The sequence below is a fragment of the Dunckerocampus dactyliophorus genome, chromosome 1 (genome assembly GCF_027744805.1).
Source record: "Dunckerocampus dactyliophorus isolate RoL2022-P2 chromosome 1, RoL_Ddac_1.1, whole genome shotgun sequence".
Taxonomy (NCBI): domain Eukaryota; kingdom Metazoa; phylum Chordata; class Actinopteri; order Syngnathiformes; family Syngnathidae; genus Dunckerocampus; species Dunckerocampus dactyliophorus.
The window spans coordinates 5219699-5239809 of record NC_072819.1 but is presented as its reverse complement, the minus strand read 5'-3'; the positions used below and the strand labels follow the sequence as shown (position 1 = coordinate 5239809).

Genomic DNA, 20111 nt, shown 5'->3' with positions numbered 1-20111 from the left:
GAGGCACCTGCGTTGCCAACAGCCCGGCTCGCTGACATGCTAATAGCCAGGTCAAGGTCTTGAAAGGTCAGCGGCGCCAAGCACTGTTACTCATTAAACCCTAATGGTTAGCGCTTGGCAAAACACGCTGGAAACTTGACTTAAGGTAGAGGTCAAGGCCCAAGGCAACGGATTAGATGCCCACCCACCCCCACCCACCCCCACCCACCCGAGATTTGATAGAACGACAACAGTTGTCTTTGACCCAAAGGAGGCAGTCAGTTACTCGTGTCTCCTGAGAGCAGATGACTGCTAAACAAAGTGTTAACACGTTTCTTTGGGGGGGGGGTTGAACACGGCGGGGACATGAGGGCTTGTGTGTCATGTGTGTGGACACGCCACACGACTCGCACTGTGTGCACAATTTGTTAGGCAAGCTCTCGCCTGATCCAAAACCACTAATAGTAAAGCTCAAAGTTTAATGTTTAAGAAATTGTTACAAAATTAGTTCTCATTTTCAAGTTCTCATTCTCAAGTTCTCATTGGGGTTTAAGGTCAGGTGAGGAAAGTTATTCATCTTTTACCTTAAAGGCCGTAAAGATGAAAGAATAATGAAGTCAACGTCTTATGCATTTTAAGAGTGCTGCATCCTTCTGAAAGGGTACAATCTTTGATCATGTTTGAGTGAATGACTTGTACATTGTCACTGTACAATAAAAGACATGTAACTTCATTTTTTTAATGATTATTATCTAAAGAGGAGTGCCCAAACTTTTTCCCCTTACAATACATTTTTTTTTGCTATTTTTTATTTTTTTATTTTTTTTAATAATAATACAATTGTAATATGATGTCTTTATTCTAATAATATTTTCAGTTTATTATTGTAAAATTAGATCTTTTATCAACCAAATTGCAATTTTATTATTTGTTCTGTTTGTGTCTCATAATATATATTTTTTTTGTTTTTTTTAATAACACATTTTAGTCCTAAATATTTCAATTATGGGTTTTTTCTCCCCAAAACACTGCTTTTAAAAAACATTTTTTTTTTTAGTTCTCTTGTTTAATTGCATTTTTTGAATGTGCTGAAAGCCAATAAAAAAAATAGCTGAGGTCATAATTGGCCCCCGGGGCCGCACTTTCGAAGAACTCATGAAGAATTTTTTTTAGAATACCTAAAAATAATATATTTTGATTATATGTGAGGATATATTTTAATATTTATCATTTACAGTATTTATTAGTATTATTATTTATCGATACAACATTTCATAGTATGTTTTTTTTCTGTATAAGAGTAAGAAAGTCACTTTTTCCCATGACATTTGTAATGATTTGAATTTCCTGGCATCCCAAACATAATTCATGCTTTCTTGAAGGGATGAACCTAAAGAACATGCTATAAGTATTAACATGCTAACCCTAACGCTATCGTTTATTGGCCATTGAAGTGTAAAAAGAAGTAAACCACTGCAAACAATTACCCCGCGTGGCAACGGCATCTCTTTTCCCTGAAAACCCCCAATGATTTGACCTTACATCCACTTTTTGACGCAGCGTTAAGTCTCCCTGTTTGACATGAATAATAATTCATGTATTCATTAAAGGGACAAACAAAGGCGTGCGTAGCGTTTCTAGGACACTTTCTTATCTACTTTGTGCGTCCCTTCAAGTCGCCTGGCCGATGCTCGCCGTGAGAAAGCTTTGATGCGACGCTAAACTGTCGCCGAGGCAAAGCGAGTGTGACAGCGACTAATGTTTAGGTCTGAGCGCCGCCCGTCGAGGTGACGCCGGCGCTTCATGCGTTTTTACCATCGGTGAGCTCGTCGTTGCGTTCTCTGATTTTTATGACAATTAGGGTAGAGCGCATCCACGCGGCCATGACATGTTCTTGTTTACCACGACGTCCCCGACAGTGACGGATCGGGAAGCCGTCCTTTTCTGTTTTTTTTCCTCCTCCTCCTCGTTTTCCTCTTACATTTGTTCAGCTCCATCTGTCTCCTGATATCGCTTCGTCTTTCTGGCGGGCTAACGGAAGGCCTGCCACACGCCACTCCAAGCCACCATCCGTCTAATGAAGTGTGATGTTGCGATAATAGCGCATGATCATATTTCACCCAGGGATCGCCGCTCCGTCAGCCTTTAAATGCTCGCCACTAAGACGCAAATACATCCATTCATTCATTCTATAGAGCTCACTCGGGGGTGGGAGGCGGGGCAAACCCTCACATTCCCACCTATAGACAATCTACATTCCCCAATTAGCCTACCAACATGCGCGCATCAAAAAACCAAACAAAAACATAAGACTTGATGTCACTACACACCCACGGTGATACATAAACACCCGTGTACTGTAAATCAAAACAACAACCGTCTAAATACTATTTTAATCACTAAAAGTCAACAGCCAATAGAAAAAAAACATTTGACATATGAATATGCACGTCTACCCAAACAACACACCCACGGTGGATCATAAACACCCGCTGTAAATCAAAACTACGGTCTGAATGCTATCTTTATCGCTAATAGCGACAAGTCGATGGACAAACATTTGAGGCATGTTTACCCACACAACACACACATGGTGGACCGCAAACACCCGTGGCAAGTCAAGACTACAATGGTTTAAATACTATTTTTACCACTAAAAGGTCAACAGCAAACAGACAAAACATTTCACGTATACATACAGTATGCACGTCTAGTCAAACAACACACCCACGGTGGATCACAAACACCCGTGGTAAATCACAAATACAATGCTCTGAAGACTATTTTTACCACTAAAAGTCAACAGCAAACAGACAAAACGTTTGGCGTGTACTTGTACATACGCATGTGTATGAAATCACAACCACCCATGGTACATGAAAACAACAATGATCTGAATAATATTTGTACTATTTTACCTGTATACTCAATAAAGTTGGTTGGGTAAAAAATGGTTTCAAAATGAGCGTCCTTGAGCGTCTTGTGTTTGAGATATTAGTAGGATGCTTTCCTGGTTTACCAAGTAATACTTTACTGTGGTTCGTCCTCCCCATCGCCCCCCACTTTTATCTCATTTGGGAGCACTCTGAGAGACAGCAGTAATGAATGAGCTAATCACAGTTATCTGGCCCGTTCAAGTGCTTTGTCGACCCGATCAATAGAGTCTGGCACTGGGCCAGCCGCCCACTTTGACACTACGCTGCTCGGTAATCTATTTTTAGATCGTAGAGTCCAAAAAAAGGCGACTTTTTGCATATCTGTACATCAGCAAGGTCAGGAAAGGGGAAAAGGACGGGAAAGACTCACATTTTAAACAAGTTCATTTGACAGAGAAGGATTTTTGTTTGCTAGGAAACACTGAAAGTATTAAACCCCAGGAATGAAAAAAATAATGAACGATGTGAGGTGCGCACTACCTTCAGCGACAGATCAATAAAAACAACCTGGGCTGATAAGAATTTCTATGAATTTCAAATGTGGTCACTTGATTGGCTGCACAGCAAACAGGAATAGTTTCACTCAACACTTGCTTGTTTAAAAACACACTGAAGGACATTTCTGGATGGAGACATGGACGACTATTCAAAACAAAAACACTGATTTGATTGGCACCACCTCTCCTCATATTAGCATTTGCATCTTCTACAACCGCGATATCACCACTTCCGTCTTGGAAAACTTCCTCGGGAAATTACGACTTTATTCGCATAACATGATGTTGTAACATTTTTCTTGCAAAACTATGACTTTATTCTTGTAAAATTGACACTTTTGTTCTCGCAAGATGACATCTTTTTCCTCAGAATTTTACACCTTAAGTCTCGTAAAAGTCGTACTTTTTTCTCGTAAAATTCCAACTTTTTTTGTTGTAATTTTACAACTTTATTGCTGTAAAATTATGACTTTTTTCTTATCATTTATGACTTTTTTCTCATAATATGATCGTTCTCATCTTGTAAAATTCTACATTTTTCTTGTAACATTCTGACTTCATTCTTCGAAAATTGTTTTGTTTTGATCAAAAATCAACGTCCATCCATCCATCCATCCATCCATCTTCTATGCCGCTTCTCCTTCCTCATAATATTACAACTTTACTCTTATGAAATCATGACTTTTCCTTATAATTTATGACGTCGTTCTCATAACCTTTCTCTGTAAAATGACATTTTTTTAAATTGTAAAATAACGACATATTTTTTCTCGTAAAATTGTGACTTTTTCCTCATAATTTATGACTTTACTCTCATGATATGTCAACTTTTAACTTGTAAAATAATGACTTTTTAATTCTAACGTTACTTTTTCGGTGTTTTTTGTTTTTTTTCGTAAAGTTGTAACTTTTTCCCAGATTTTACAACTTCATTGTCATGATTTATCTTGTAAAATTGTGACGTTTTCTCATAATTCCTGATTGTATTGTCATGACAACTTTTACCTTGTAATTTTTTTCCCTTTATGATTAGGATTTTATTCTTATAAAATTGATACTTTTTTCTCGTAAAGTTACAACTTTTTCTCATAATATTAGAACTTTATTGTCATGATATGGCGACGCTCATCTTGTAAAATGATGACTTTTTCTCGTAATATTACAACTTTATTTTTATAATATGATGACTTTCGTCGTGTAAAATTACAGCATTTTTCCCCTAAAAATGATGACTTTTTTCTTGTATTTTCTCGTGAAATCTTGACGTTTTTCTCATTATAATACATCTTTATTCTTCTAAAATTACTATTTTTTCATTAAATGATGACCTTTTCCTCATAGTACTACAACTTCATTCTCATACTATGATGCCTTTCGTTTTTCCCCTAAAAATGATGACTTTTTTCTTGTCGTATTTTCGCGTGAAATCTTGAAAAACTGCAACAAATTTCTCATAAATGTATGATTTTTTTCCCCTCACATTAAGGCTTTTTTTCCTTATTTTTTCTTGTAAATGTTGTGACTGTGATATTGCAGTGTTTTCTTTCACAATGATTATTTTTCCCTTGTAAAATGACAACCTTTTTCCAAATATTCAAACTTTAACTTGTAAAATGTTTAAAAATAGAAAATAAAAATATTAAAAATAATTCTGAAATAATATATAATAGTTGACGAGTTGTTTCTTTTAGTAAAAGGCAAGGATGCAGACATGAAGCGCAGCATTCATTTGCATGTGTCGTGTAGGACAAATCTCCCAGATACAAGCACTGTTACGCTCCTAACACATACATATGCATTTCTTTTTTTCACTGGACTCAGGAGAAAGAAACCCATTGACGACCCAGTAGTACATAACATAGTTGTGGATTTACACGACAGTTTTAGCATCCCATGGGAGTTTCTTCTTCTGTGTCTTTGGGCTTAAATTAAGCCTGCGATTATAGAATCTGTGTGTAGTTAGTAGGCACTGTATAAGCATTAGTCTCCTGTTGTTAGATAATACAAAAAAAAGTCTTCCTTGGAGACGCGGCGGCAAAGAAAAGAGCAAGCAATTAGTGGCAGGGAGAAAAAGAGTGGGAGAAAACGTCGTTTGAATGCCGTTAATGAGATCACCGCAGGGTGGAATGTGCTCCTCTGATAGGACGACGGAGAACGGCGAGGAGATGTAGGAGGAGGAGAGCAGGGCGGGACGGGGGATGAATGGAAGACGGAGTGGGAGACGCTCAAGTCCTTGCTGAGACAAGAGTGAGGCTGAGAGGGAAGAATATGTAAGGCTGCTTTGAGTGGAACAGCAGGGACTCTCCGGCTTTTACAGGAGCCTCGCGGAGGCCTGCTAGATGGAAAGGCCAGATGCAGTGACGGAAGGCTACGCTTGGATGCTTTGGAACTGAAAACTCATAAAAATGGTGTCATTTTGGTTACATTTTGGGACAGAAAGGCAGAGGAGTCTGAGGCTCAGGGCTGAACGTCTTTGTATTCAAATGCAATCAAATACAGTTTAAGTGTGCTGATTGTTGTTGAGAAATATGTCAACATGTAAAAGAAAGCAGTCAAAACCAGGGTTATGAACATGTTAATGTCACCAGCTGGGGGAACCTCACTCCATTCACTTTTTGCCTTTCACTTGTCATGTTTACTGAGGCTCAGAGCGCAGCGTCTTCATATTCAGCTACACAAGTGCAACAAAGTACATTTCAGTGCACTGACACTTGTACAAAAATACACTGAAGCAGTTCAAACCATAAGTGATGGATGTGCTAACTTTACCATGTGGAACCTCACTCCATTCACGTTCCACAAATCTGTATACAGAATATTGCAATATTAAGAAACCTTCCGGTTTAAAGTCAGTCAACTTGTTTTACTCCATCTTACTCTTCACTTTTTCCGCAGTGGAGCAAAAGACATCTGAGGCTCAGAGCTAAATATCTTCATTTTCAAGTTGACAAGCCAAGTGCTATAAAATAAAGTTTAATGTATTGATTCTTGTGGTGAAATAAATGAAAGCTGTCTAAACCAAAGTTATGGACACGCTAACTTCGCCAGGCTGGGGAACCTCACTCCATTCACTTTCTGACAGTTATTGCTATCTTTATTTAATTTATTATTTTTAATTTAACATTTTTGATGCTTTTGGTCAAAATTGAGTCAACATTTTTTCGCTTAATCTTACGCTTCATGTTGACTGAGGCTCAGAGCGAAACGTCTTCATATTCAAATACAGAAGTGCAACAAGAATAAGTTTTAGTGAACTGATTCTTGTACAGAAAAAGCAGCTTAAATCAAAAGTTATGGATTCGCTAACTTAATTAGCCTGGGGAACCTCACTCCATTCACTTCCCGCAAATCTCTGTAAACAGTATTATGATATTTACAAGAAACATTTCGGTTTAATTACAGTCAACTTTTTTTTTTGCTTCATCTTACTTGTGTTTTTTTATATCTACAGCTTTTTTTTTACATTTTGGGACAAAAAGGGAAAGACGTCTGAGGTTCAGAGCTAAACATCTTCATTTTCAAGTTGACAAGCCAAGTGCAACAAAATAAAGTTTAACATACTGATTCTTGTGGTGAAATAAATGAAAGCTGTCGAAGCCCAAGTTATAGACGTGCTAACTTAACCAGCCCGGGGAACCTCACTCCATTCTCTTTTTGACAGTTATTGATATATTTACTTGCTTTACAGTTATTTATTTAAGAAAATGTGTCATGCTTTTGTTTGAAATTGAGTCAATATGTTTAGCCTCATCTTACTGGTCATGTTGACTGAGGCTCAGAGCTACACGTCTTCATATTCACATACCACAAAGTGTAATAAAGTACAATAAAGTACATAGAAGAGCACTGATTCTTGTACAGAACAAACAGTTTAATCCGAAAGTGATGGATGCGCTAACTTAAGCACCGTGAGGAACCTCACTCCATTCACTTTCCGCAAGTCTGTGTAAACAGTATTGCAATATTTACAAGAACCTTCCAATTCAGTCAACTTTCTTTGCTTCATCTTTTTCGATTTCCACACGGAAAGGCACAGACGTCTGAGACTCAGAGCTAAATTTTCAAGTTCACATGCCAAGTGCAACAGAATAAAGTTTCACATGCTGATTCTTGTGGATAAATATGTGAAAGCTGCCAAAATCAAAGTTACACTAACGCTAAGTTTCGCCTTCCTGTGGAACCTCACTCCATTCAGTGGCAGGCGCAATCAAATTCCCTATGATTGACACAATTCTTATTGATCGCGTTCATTCCGTTCATGTTTAAAAGTGTGGACAGGGTTAGTTTGTGTTGATTTATCGCAGGCCTCAGCTGTTGCAATCGCACCCCCCCCTTCACCTTCCTCCTGGGGTGGGGAGGAGGAAATAGGTGTAGGAAAAGGTTGTTGACCACTTGTTCCATAGCACTCGGTGGGAGCAGCTGCCTGCATTTACGAGCCTTTCAAGCCCCCGACCCTTTTAAGCGTCACCATCAGCTGCGGCCCCTCTGCAAAACGCCACGCTAACTTACACGCCGCCGTCGCCCCGCGTTGGCAGCCGAGCGAGGCGGCCGTTAACCCGCCCTGATGCCGACCAGCCTAGCAGGACGCGGGGAGTCCCGTTAAACACCTGAACCGTCCTCTGAAGAGCTCCGGCTCAGCTGCCGTCAACCAAACAGACTCCAAATGAGTCATCAGCGCGTGACGGCAAGGATTAATTAGCCCTGAAGATGCTCGTCAAGGCTGAAAGCTTCCGGGATGAAAAGCCAGGAGTCGACTTGTGACTGTCAGCACAAACAAACATCCAACATGCAACCATGCTGCACTTTATTTTGTAAAAGCGGCAGTCACAGATCCTCTATACCACAGGAGTTCTCCGCTGTTTTTACAAAGCTACAGCAAAAATGCAAGTCAAAGATCATCTATATTACAGGAAAATTCTGCAGTTTTTGAGGATCTGCTGCAAAAACACTTGTCAAACACTTGTCATCTAGGAGCACTCGGCTGTTTTTTAAGGAACTCCCACAAACAAAATGCTAGCAAATATTTGGCAGAATGCAATGCTTTAAAGATCAACCACAAGTCAAAGGTCTGCTGTTTTTAAGGACCTGCTGTAAAGACAAAACAGTCAAAGATCATCTAAATAACAAGAGCACAGTGCTGTTTTTAAGGATCTATCTAAAAAAGGCTAGTCAAAGGTCTTCTATTTGACAGAATGCTGCACACAAACGCAAGTCAATAAATGTGAGTCAAAAATCCTCTATATAACAAGAGTGTTCTGCTGTTTTTAGGAACAAACTGCAAAAAAGGCTAGTCAAAGATCCTATATATGACAAGAGCACACAGCTGTGTTTAAGGACCTACTTAAAAATATGCTACTCAGAGATCCTCTATCTGACAGAATACTATGACTATATTTGACAAGATGCTAACCCTAAAACAAAATAAAATTAATGCCAGTCAAAGATCCAGCGACAGGAGCGTGCTGGTGTTTTTAAGGATCAACTGAACAAAAAAGCTCTCGTCAAAGATCCTTTATATGACAGGAGAGCTCTGCTGTTTTAGGACCTACCTAAAAAAATGCCAGTCAAAGATCCTCTATTTGACAGAACGCTATGCTGTATTTAAGGACCAACAAGAAAAAAAAAACTCCACTCAAAGATCCTCTAGATAGGAGCATGCTGCTGTTTTTCAGGACTGCTGCAAAACCACACGTCAAAGATCCTTTATGTGACAGGAGCGCTCTGCTGTGTTTTAAGGATCTACTTTTAAAAAAAATCTACTCAAAGATCCTCTATTTGACAGAATGCTCTGCTGTTTTTAAGGCTCAACTGAAAAAAAACCTGAGTCAAAGATCATCTGTGTGTCAGGACCGATCTGCTGTTGTTTTAAGGGCCGACGTAAAAATAAAAGAAATAGAGTCAAAGATCCTGTATTTGACAGAACCTTTTGCTGTTTGTAAGGAGCAACAAAAAACAAACGCCAGTCAAAGATCCTCTGTCCTCTGTATGACGGACTGTTTTTAAGGAGTTGGAGTAAAAACACTCGTCAAAAATCCTATATTTGACAGAATGCTCTGCTGTTTTTAAGAATCACCTGAAAAAATCTTGAGTCAAAGATCCTCTCTACGACAGGAGTGCTCTGCTGCTTTTAGGAATCTGCTGCAATAAATGCTAGTCAAGGATGATCGCCATGACAGGAACTGTCTGCTGTTTAGGGACCTACCGCAAACAACTTGCTTGTCAAAGATCCTCTATTTAACCGGAGTGCTCTGCTGTTTTTAGGAATTTACTGCAAAAACGCTCGTCAATGATCTTCTATGTGGCAGGACTGCTCTACAGTTTTTGAGGACCCACCGGAAAAAAAGCCCCAAAAACACAAGTCAAACATCCTGTATATTTGACAGGAGTGCTTGAGGTTGTTTGTCGTGGTCTAGACGGGGGGGGCCACCATGCGGCTGTGCCGTGCTTCCTTTAACGCTGTCATTCATCTTTTGCCTCCACGTCTTTGCGGTGCAGCCCGCCTCCCCCTCCCACCACCACGCGTCCCCATCCATATCAAAGGAAGTGCTCCCAGCAGCTCGTCTCCTCCTTCTTCGTGTCGTCCCCGCCAGTGTCGGCCGCTGCATGGGACATGTCTGCCCCGTGTGCACAATTTGCATGATGCAATCCTTGGCTGTTATTGGAGCGGAGCAGCACGTCGGCTAATCCGAGCGTTGGAGTTGGCGCTCTCGGTCTCCGGGTGATATCTCTGCAGATGCATCAATGCGAGCAGTGAATTTAAATATGACGTTCAGACGAAAAACTCGCTGGAGCGTCTTGTGATGCAGCGTCGCTGTGCGCTGAAGAAAGTGTGCCACGGTGTGTTGTATTGATCGCTCTCTGCGGCTTTCTGCTGAGGTGAACACCTTCTGGCCTCCGCAATCAATCAGCGCCACACAACACGTTCTACCTTGGGAATGTACTCCCACACGCATCACCGCGTGCTGGAGACTAGCCACGGGCGTTCCGTGCTATTTCCCTGACAGGGATCGGGAAAATCATCACATTTTGTTGAGAAATATGCCAACACGTTCAGCTTACTGAGTCTCATCAAGAAAAATGAACAATATGTAATGAGACTGAGGTTCCAAGCTAAGCCTCTTCAGAAAATAAATACATAACACAAGTTTATCCAAGTAAATTCTGGTTTAGTCATTCTCTTTGAGAAATATGTCAACATGTTGCTGTTTTGCAGACATATCTACATGCTAATTCCACCATTCAGGGGAACCTCACTCCATTCACTTCCCACCAGTCTGTATTCACCTGTATACATTTCCACACTTCATTCTTAAGTCAGAGAATTACATGACAACTGTTTTATTTGTGAGTAAATACAAACTCCATGATCAAAAAAAGCGGAAAAAGTGGGAGCATGCAGCCCCAGAGCTTGAGGTTCCAAGCTAAACCTTTTCAGGTTTCAATTACACATGTTTATCCAAATAATATCCAGCTTACTGATTCTCTTTCTTCCAGAAATATGTCAACATGCTGCAGTTCTGGAGACATATCCACACGCTAATTTCACCATTCAGGGGAACCTCACTCCATTTATTTCTCATGAATCTGTATTTTACCTGCGTATGACTCCACAATTACAACAAATACATTTTCAGGAAAAGGGAGCCCCGAGGTTTCGAGTTCAACACACAAGTCAAATTTCCAAATAAAGACCACACGCTAGTTTCATCAGCCAGGGGAACCTCACTCCAGTCACTTTCAACCAGCCTGTATTTATAATTCCATAACTCATTCTTACGTCCACAAACAAACGTACTCGTCTTAGCAGTTTAAAAATCAACTGCCTTTCTAAACAAAAGGGAACCTGCGGATCCGAGCTAAACCTTTTCAAAGCTGAAAATACACAAGCCAACGTTATCCAGATAAAGCCCGGCCTTCTGATTCTTGTCGAGAAATATGAGCATGTACGCATATTGACATGCTAATTTCACCAGGCAGGGGGGACCCTCACTCCAGTCACTTTCGTCATGTACTGTGCAGTATTGCCAAAAGCTTTGCTCTGGTTTTAACCAAACCTGATCATGCACCAAACTTCCTGTTTACTTCCTGTTTGGATTTGAGCGGCAGCCCGCTTAGTGGGCGGGCTAGCAGGGGCCCTGAAGCGACCGTGCTCCTTACGAGTAGTCGTAAAAATCCATTCCGCCTCCATTGCTTTGACATAAAGCGCCCTCACGCAACATAACCTCATTAAAAGTTGAACGAGGGATCAATAAAACTGCGTGTTCTTTATGATTAAAAAGGAATCAACATGGTCGCTGGGCGAGGGAGGGGCTGTAGATGGAAGCGTTTTTAAAACATCGCTACGATGAAGGGGCGCCTTTTCCTCCTTCTTTCACCTTAATTGGCTTAACCTTTACCGACTTATATTCCGTTTTTGTTTTCACAGAGTCCGAAAAAAAAGACAGCGGTACTGAATCTTGAGTACTTATGCTGGTGTCACTTTAATTCTAAATGGTCCTTTCGCCCCCGCCTCCTCGAGCACCGCCTTAACCCCTCAACCTTAATCAATCCCCTGCACAAAAAAAAAAAGCTTTCCGTGCTGAAGAAGTGCAGGAAGAGGCTGGTCTGCTGGGAGGAAGGTGGAGGATTGAGCGAGTAAGCGTGCAGGGGAGTGGAGGGGCTTCTTTGGGAAGGAAGCCAATTACCGGCAGCCTCGGTTGCTGTTGCGCTCGTGGTGGAGGCGCTGAATTTCGATGGTGTTTTCCTCCTTTGCTTCGCTCCTACCCGCGGAATATCGCCTTCCTTCCACTCCGAACCTCGACTTTTTCCGTGTATCAGCAGCAAAGCATCGACATCTTTTCACCCTACAAGCTTCTGGAGGATGCCGGCAGCATAGCGGCTTATCATCCCGCTGCAGAGCTCCACCTGAGGGAGTGGGGAGGGGGTGTCACCCACCCCTTCCCCGTGATACACGTGCACATGTTTCCAACACAGAAAACAAAAGAGTGAGTCGTTATTCCCAAGGTAATGCTTTGCCTTTGCTGCAGCTAATTGTAGGCATGCAAATGCTCGCTAAGTCCTTCTTCGCGAGCGCATTTGCACGGACGTGCAAGAATTCAACACACTCGCAAACGCACAAAATTATTTCAATATATAATAATATGGTAGATGACCACAATACATCCCCATGGTATCGTACTGTACATGTAGCATAAACACTCTTCAACACAATGTCTTAACCTTTTTGAAAACTAAAGCAAAAGATACCATTTTTGTCAAGTGTTGACTGTTGAAAACACACAAAATTTAAACACCATCCGAATAAAACAGTGACCTGTGTTCGGCGCACAAAAAAAAATCGGATGCGCTCGTCCAGGGGTGTCCAAAGTGCAGCCCAGGAGCCATTTGATTCTGAAAATAGAATTTAACAAGAAGACAAAACAACAACAACAGCAAAAATGGAAAAGTGAGCAGTAATTTTACAGGAATAAAGTCTACATACCAAGAAATAGAAGTTGTAATCTAATAAGAAAAAGGCAAGAATAATATTATGAGGAAAATTAACATCATTTTGTAGCGTGAAGTTGAAATATAAAAGAAGAAATTATGTTTTTTTTTAGTTAAATTAGGTTGCGGAAAAAGTTGAAAAAAATTAAAACAAATTCAAACTATTATGGGAATACAGTCGTATTTACGAGAAGGAAATTTGAAGAAAGAAAGAAAATCATATTGTAGAAGAAAAGTCACAATTTTACGAGAAGAAACGTGTAATATGAGGAAAAATAATGTCAGTTTAGTAGCGTAGGGTTGAAACATGCAAGAAAAAGTATGTTATTTTTAAAGTCATGATATTATGAGAAACAAACAAACAAATTAAATTTGTCATTTTTGGAAAATTAGGTTGGAGAAAAGTCATAATATTACAAATAAAAAACCTGCAGAAATGGGGATAAAGAATAAAGTCAGAATTTTAAGATTTTGAGGATGTCGATCATTCAAAAACACCAAACCCCTGGTGATTGACGCCATTTTGGGGCCTTCCATCATCCATTTTGGACTCTGGACGCAATACGCAATTACAGGGGAAGCACAACCTGAACGACAGTGCAGTTTGGACAAACAACTAAAATTTCCACAGAAAATTGTATTATTTTTGTCTTTATTGCTTTTCCATCATGAGGCCACCACAGACGGGCGCCGGTGGCTGCTAAGTACAATATGGCTACAGCGACAACAACAGGAATGGTACCCCAAAGTCAGCTATGTTTAGTCTTCAAGTGAAGAGACTCTCCTCCCAAGAAAGGGTGCTCTAACGCTCACACTTACCCCATTGCCATCAACATCCAGCAAAATCATCATTTATTATACGGTGGTTAACTTCTTATTACACTTGCAAAGTGATAAAATGACTAAAGGCTTTTATGATGGTCACAGTTTGACTTTGGAACCAATCAGTTCCATTTCCATTCATTCCTACGGGGGAAAATAGAATGATGGCTACTGTTTGTTGAGATTAACGCCAAAATGGGGAAGAAAAAAAAAATCATTTCCTGCTTAACTACTGGAGCGTGCAGAAACACTTCCTCTGCTTAATTCCTTGCCGTGTTGGCGTTACTGTGGTGACAGTCACGCCCCTGAGCGCTGCCTCGGTCGCTACGCCGATTGCAGCAACAGCAGGCCGGGCTGCTTCGCGTGGCCTCCTCAAGCAATGGCGTCCTCAGGAGGACTCGGGGCAGGTGAGGCAGACAATGAGAGAGGAGAGAAAGCCTCCCCTTTGTGTCTCATCTCATTTAAGCACGTATGAAGAAGTGGATGTAAATAATTCAGCGGCACAAACAGCAGAATGCATCCCAAGAATATTCTCCCTCTCCGCCGCGAGATGTATTGATTCAATTATGAATGTGACGGAGACCAAAATAACTCGGGAAGGGACTATTTGTGCAGCAGCGGCAGTGGCGGGCTTGAAAGAACTTTCCTGAAGAACAGGTGTCCAAAAAATAAAAAATAAAAAAACTTTAGTGGCTGTCTTTTGTTTTCTCCGCAGCTGTTGTGAGGTGGAGGGCACAGCTGTCACACACTGCTGCTGTCAATCAACATGGGGGAGGAGGGGCCAAACGAGGGGCTATCAAACCACTCCGGTCGACTAAACATCCTGATGTTTTATTTCTGATGTTTCTGTTTCTAAAAGCACACCGCGGCGCTTCCAGATGGAGAAAATGCTCATGAATAAAGTCATGCATTTAAACCCAAGCAGAATGTTTACGTTTGTCAAAGATCCTCTATATAACCGGAGCACATTGTTGTTTTTTTTACGGACCTACGGCACAAATGCAACTCACAGATCCATATCCATATAACAGAAGTACTCTGCTGTTTTTAGGACCTACTGCATAAACACTATTCAAAGATCATCTATGTGGCAGGCGTGTGCTGTTTTTTTAAGGACCATTTACTGGGAAAAAAAAACATTAGTCAAAGATCCTCTATAACAGGAGCTTTCTGCTCCTTTTCAGGGGCGACTGTAAAAATGCCAGGGAAAGATCATCTACTGTCTATGACAGGAGCACGATACTGTCTCCAAGCACAGACTGCAAAAACACTAGTCAAAGATCCTCTATACGACAGGAGCTCTCTGCTGTTTGTAAGGACCAACTGCACAAACGCTAGTCAAAGATCCTCTATGTGACAGGAGCTCTGCTGTTTTTCAGGATCGACTATAAGAAAGACAATCAAAGATCCTCAATATGACAGGAGTGTTCTGCAGTTTTTTCCTAGGACCACTTCCAGAAAAAAAAACACAAAAAAAAAAACGCCAGTCATCTAGATCATCTACGTATATGACAGTATTGCTTGACTGTTTTTGAGGACCACTTGCAAAAGAAATGCAAGTCAAAGATCACCTACAGTATATAACAGGAGTGCTTTGGTCTTTTTAAGGACGTAATGCAAAAACATTAGTCAAAGATCCTCTATGTAAGTGCTTGGCTGTTTTTGAGGACCACTTAAAGAAACACTAGTCAAAGCTCATCTACTGTATATGACAGACGCTCTCTGCTGTTTTTAAGGACCTACTGCAAAAACACTAGCCAAAGATCCTCTATATGACAGGACTACATATGACAGGACTTAGCATTTTTTGGATTTCAGGATGAAAAGCTAGTAATGTCACACCTACAGTAGATCTGATATAAGTCAGCAGCTGATCAAGAACTTGTACTGTATTTTTATTTTGTACTTCTATTCTGCTGAAGCATACACGCTCCCTCACACCCCGCAAGCTCGCAGAAGCATCTAATATTCCCAATATTCCCGTGGCCTGGGCGACAAAGTCATCATTATGGACTGGCCGGCAGCCATTTACACTCGGTGACGCGGGGGATTTAGTGTCCGAGGACAAGTCTGGATGGGCCTCAGGCGGAAAGGTGCCCATTAAAATTAATGGGCCATAGGGGGTTATTCAACACGGCGGCACAGGAGCTCACTTAACAAGTAAGTAGAAATGACCACCACCATGAACCTGCCATCAGCGCGACACCTCTCCCGTGTGCTGACACGCCGCCATTAAAAACCAAGGAGATATGTAACCGTGAGCCGTGAAGTCCAGTTTGCAACAACAGATTACGGTTCTGGAAGACTAAATCTTGATCTGTGAAGGAGGGACGGTGCACATACTGCAGCAAAACATAGTGCAAGGTTACTTAGTGGTGACGAAACGATACGTGGTTTAATGCTTTCATTTCAGACGGTTATCATATCGCTTCAATCCATGTAATCATCGTATTTACCGGGTTTACAGTTAAGAGTTCTGCCTACAGACCACAGCACAAAGCAACCGCACAACAAACAAATGTATCAGCAAACACACGAACAAACAAACGGCTGGATGGACGGAAGGGTGAATGGGCGAACGGATGAACAAACGAACGAATGAACGGAGGAACGGAATAAAACAAATAGATGAATGGCGAACGGATGGATGGACGAATGGATGGATAAAACAAACGGCTGGACGGATGGGTAGACGCACAAATAGACGAACAAACAAACAAATGGATGGACGAACAAGTGAACTGACGAACAAACAAAAACAGACATATGGATGGACGAATGCACCGATGGACGGACAAATGTACGGACGAAAGCCATAACAGAAGAATGGATGGATAGATGTACGAACAAATGAACGAATGAATGGACTAACGGACTAAATCAAACGGATGGATGATGGACGCACAAATGTACGAACAAATGAACGGATGGACGAACAAATAGACGAATGGACGCACAAATGGATGACCAAACAAATGGATGAACAGACTAATAGAAGAACTGATGGACAGATGGACGAACAAATGAAAGGACAAACAGACTAAAACAAACAGACAAATGGATGGACAGACGCACAAATGCACAAACAAATGAACGGACTGACAGACAAATGGATGGACAGATGGACGAAGGAGTGAACGGACTAAAGCGAACTGACAAATGGACTAAAAGATGAACGGATGAACAAACAAATAAATGAATGAACGGCAGAACAAGCTAAAACAAACAGGCGAACGAATGGATGGACAAACAAGCGAACAAATGAACGGACTTACAAGGTCAGAAGTGCATGTGTGTTACAGTGCTTTACAGTTAATGTCCGATCATGTAAAGTGACAAGGCAAATCAATTAACGGGGATTAAGATATTTTTTCGCCAAAATCAGACAAAGGTGAAAATTTGGGCATTTTCTCAGCTAATTTCAATGATAATAATATTAATATTTGACCGCCATTATTTCTATTCGCCAGTTAATAAGAAATATTAGTCAAAAAACTATAGCCCAGACTTCTGTGAAACGTTGTGTGACTAGAAAAAGGAAATTCAACTTTTGTACAAAAGGGAATACTGTATGTCAAAAATTTTGATTTACAATTTACGTCTTACTTCATGTCTTTTTGGACCATCCAACCCCAACCTGCCAACGGTCAAAGCACTGCATATCACCAATGATCGCAATACTTAACTCTACCCACCAACTTCAGCTGGATAAATAAACTCAACAAACTGAGCCAAATGATTGAAAAAGTCAGGAAAGTTGCCAAGTAACGCAGTGCTGGGTTATGAAGTGATGGCACGAGCCATGTTCCATAACGACGGCACTTTCATACACATTGCTAGAGATGAAACGGTATGAACATTTCACATTATAACGATTTCTGTGAACGAAATGATCACGATATTGTTCAAATTTGCTGAAAAAATGCCAGCACGTTGATGAGCGTAGGTGCAAAACATTTCTATTGCTGTCAATCGATTACTCCTTTTGCTGTGTTTCCTTATAGAAAAAAATGTAACCTTCTTACAAATGTTCAATGCTAAGCTTACTCTCAGAAGCTAACCGTGTGACAACACCAAGTGTGTATCACTAATTATGTTTATTATTGTAAATTTGAAAACTGAACGAATGTTGTCCCGGTTTTACGATAAAGCTTTGATCGCTTGAACGTTTGATCGCTACAAATTTTTACCAGTTTTTAATTTTGTTGGGAAACCGTTGCAGTTAAGCAGCCATTGATCTGTCGACCAGTCTCAGACCGCCCCGCCCACTTGAAGCCACTGCAGTTCTACCACAAATGTGAACGGTACCATATCCCACATCGTCCACAGATTGTAGGACATCACGACACAAACCAGCCACCGCAGGAATGAAACTCAAAGCACTGACCTTCTTCAGACGTCCACTCTTGGTGCCCACAAAGGCCACGCAGTATCCATTGTAGACGTAGGAGATGACGGAGGTCATGCGGTCGCGGGTCTCGGTGTAGAGGGTGAGCCCGGTCACCAGCTGGGAGCCGCCAAGAGGCTGGTTGATGTCTAGGCCGCAGAAGGAGTCGTCGATGGGCACGGGCTGCATGCACATTGAGAGAAAACCACAAGACCAGTCAGATCGAAGCCGGCTCACCTTTTGACTCCACACACGCACGAGACTCAAACGCTCCCAAGCGAAGACAGCCCGAGAGGAGAGACGATATAAAAGACGACAGCTCGGCGAGAAGGGAGGGTAACGGGAGATGTCAGAGGAGCCGAGAGGGGGAGGCGACGGAGCGTCCTTGGCTGGACAAACGTTTTGTCTTTCGGTCTACGCCTGACTGGACGCCACCTCGCTCTCGCCGTGCCTCGTTACCTCGGACTGTCATAGAACCTCTGAAGGGACACAGACGCTTCTTGGAGAGCATAAGATGAGGCCCGGTGACATTTACACACGCGAAAAGCATAAAAAGCATGAAGGGAGTCTCCTAGAGTGGACTGTCACAGAAAGGATGCTGCAGAAACATCCAAATATATAAAAAGTAAACATGGACACACTTTAGCGTAGATGCCGTACAGCAGTATAGATCTAAGTAATTGTGTCTTGCCTACAGTACAGACAAGCATGGTGGCGGATGCTCGAGTGCTGCCGGAACTCGGGGGAGCTGCGGTTCATTCGGATATCATAAAATGCTTGCTGAAAGGTGAGGGCCGTACGCATTTTTTGTCAGATGCCGTATGTCAAAAATCTAGAATGTCACTCAGCATGACAGGAGCGCTCCGCTGTTTTTAAGGACCTAGTGCAAAAAACACTAGTCAAAGATCCTGATGATAAAAGCTGGCTTCTATTTTTCAAAATCTGCTGCAAAAACATGTAGTCAAAGGTGCTGTATGACAAGAGTGTCCTGCTGTTTTAGAATCCACTCCAAAAACACTAGTCACAGATCCTCTATTGACAGGAAGTCTCTGCTGTTAAGGCCCTCCTGCAAGAATGCAAATCAAAGATTTTCTATGTGACAGCATGCTGCTGTTTTTAAGGACCTAGTGCAAGAAACACCAGTAAAAGATCCTCTATGTGACAGAAGCACTTTGCTGTTTTTAAGGACCTACTGCAAAAAACACGAGTCGAGGATCCTCACAACTGCTGTTTTGAAGACCCTAGTCAAAGGTGCTTTATGACAAAAATGTCCTGCTGTTTTTAAGGACCAATGGCAAAAAGACCAAACAAAGATCCTCTATGTGACAGAAGCACTATGCTGTTTTTATGGACCTAGTGCAAAAAATGATGATAGAAGCTTTCTGCTGTTTTTAAGAATCTGCTACAAAAAATCTAGTCACAGGTGCTCTATGACAAGAGGGGAATCTGTTCCAAAAACACTAGTCAAAGATCCTCTATTGACAGGAGGACTCTGTTGTTATTAAGGCCTATTGCAAAAATAGGGCTAGTCAAAGATTTTTTTATGACACGAGCACACTGCTGTTTTTAAGTACCTAGTGCAACAAACAACAGTCAAAGATCCTTTATGACACTTTGTGTTTGCTGTTTTTATGGACCTTACACAAAATGCTAGCCAAAGATCCTTCATATGACAGGAGCGTTCTGCTGTTTTTAAGAACATACTGCAGAAAGGCCAGGCAAAGATCCACTATATGAAGGACGCCCTGCTTGTAAAGAAGCACTTTGCTGTTTTTTAGGACCTTGTGCAAAAAACACTAGTCAAAGATCCTCATGACAGTCTCTGCTGTTTTTAGGCATCTGCTGCAAAGAACCTAGTCAACTGTTGTCATAAAGAGTTATGACAACAGTGCCCTGCTGTTTTTAAGCACTTACTGCAGAAAGGTGAGACAAAGATTCTTTATATAACAAAAACACCCTGCTATTTTTAGGCATGTGCGGTTAGTCAAAGAGCTTTTATTGACA

General features: G+C 41.3%; 1 protein-coding gene across 1 annotated transcript in view; it reads right to left on the bottom strand.

Moving 5' to 3' along the window:
- Positions 1-20111, bottom strand: part of plxna2 (plexin A2) — a 231996-nt gene that overhangs the window by 173944 nt on the left and 37941 nt on the right. Inside the window, exon 3 of the mRNA XM_054783875.1 lies at positions 18108-18290. Coding sequence (XP_054639850.1) covers positions 18108-18290 — 183 coding nt within the window. The remainder of the gene's footprint in view (positions 1-18107; positions 18291-20111) is intronic.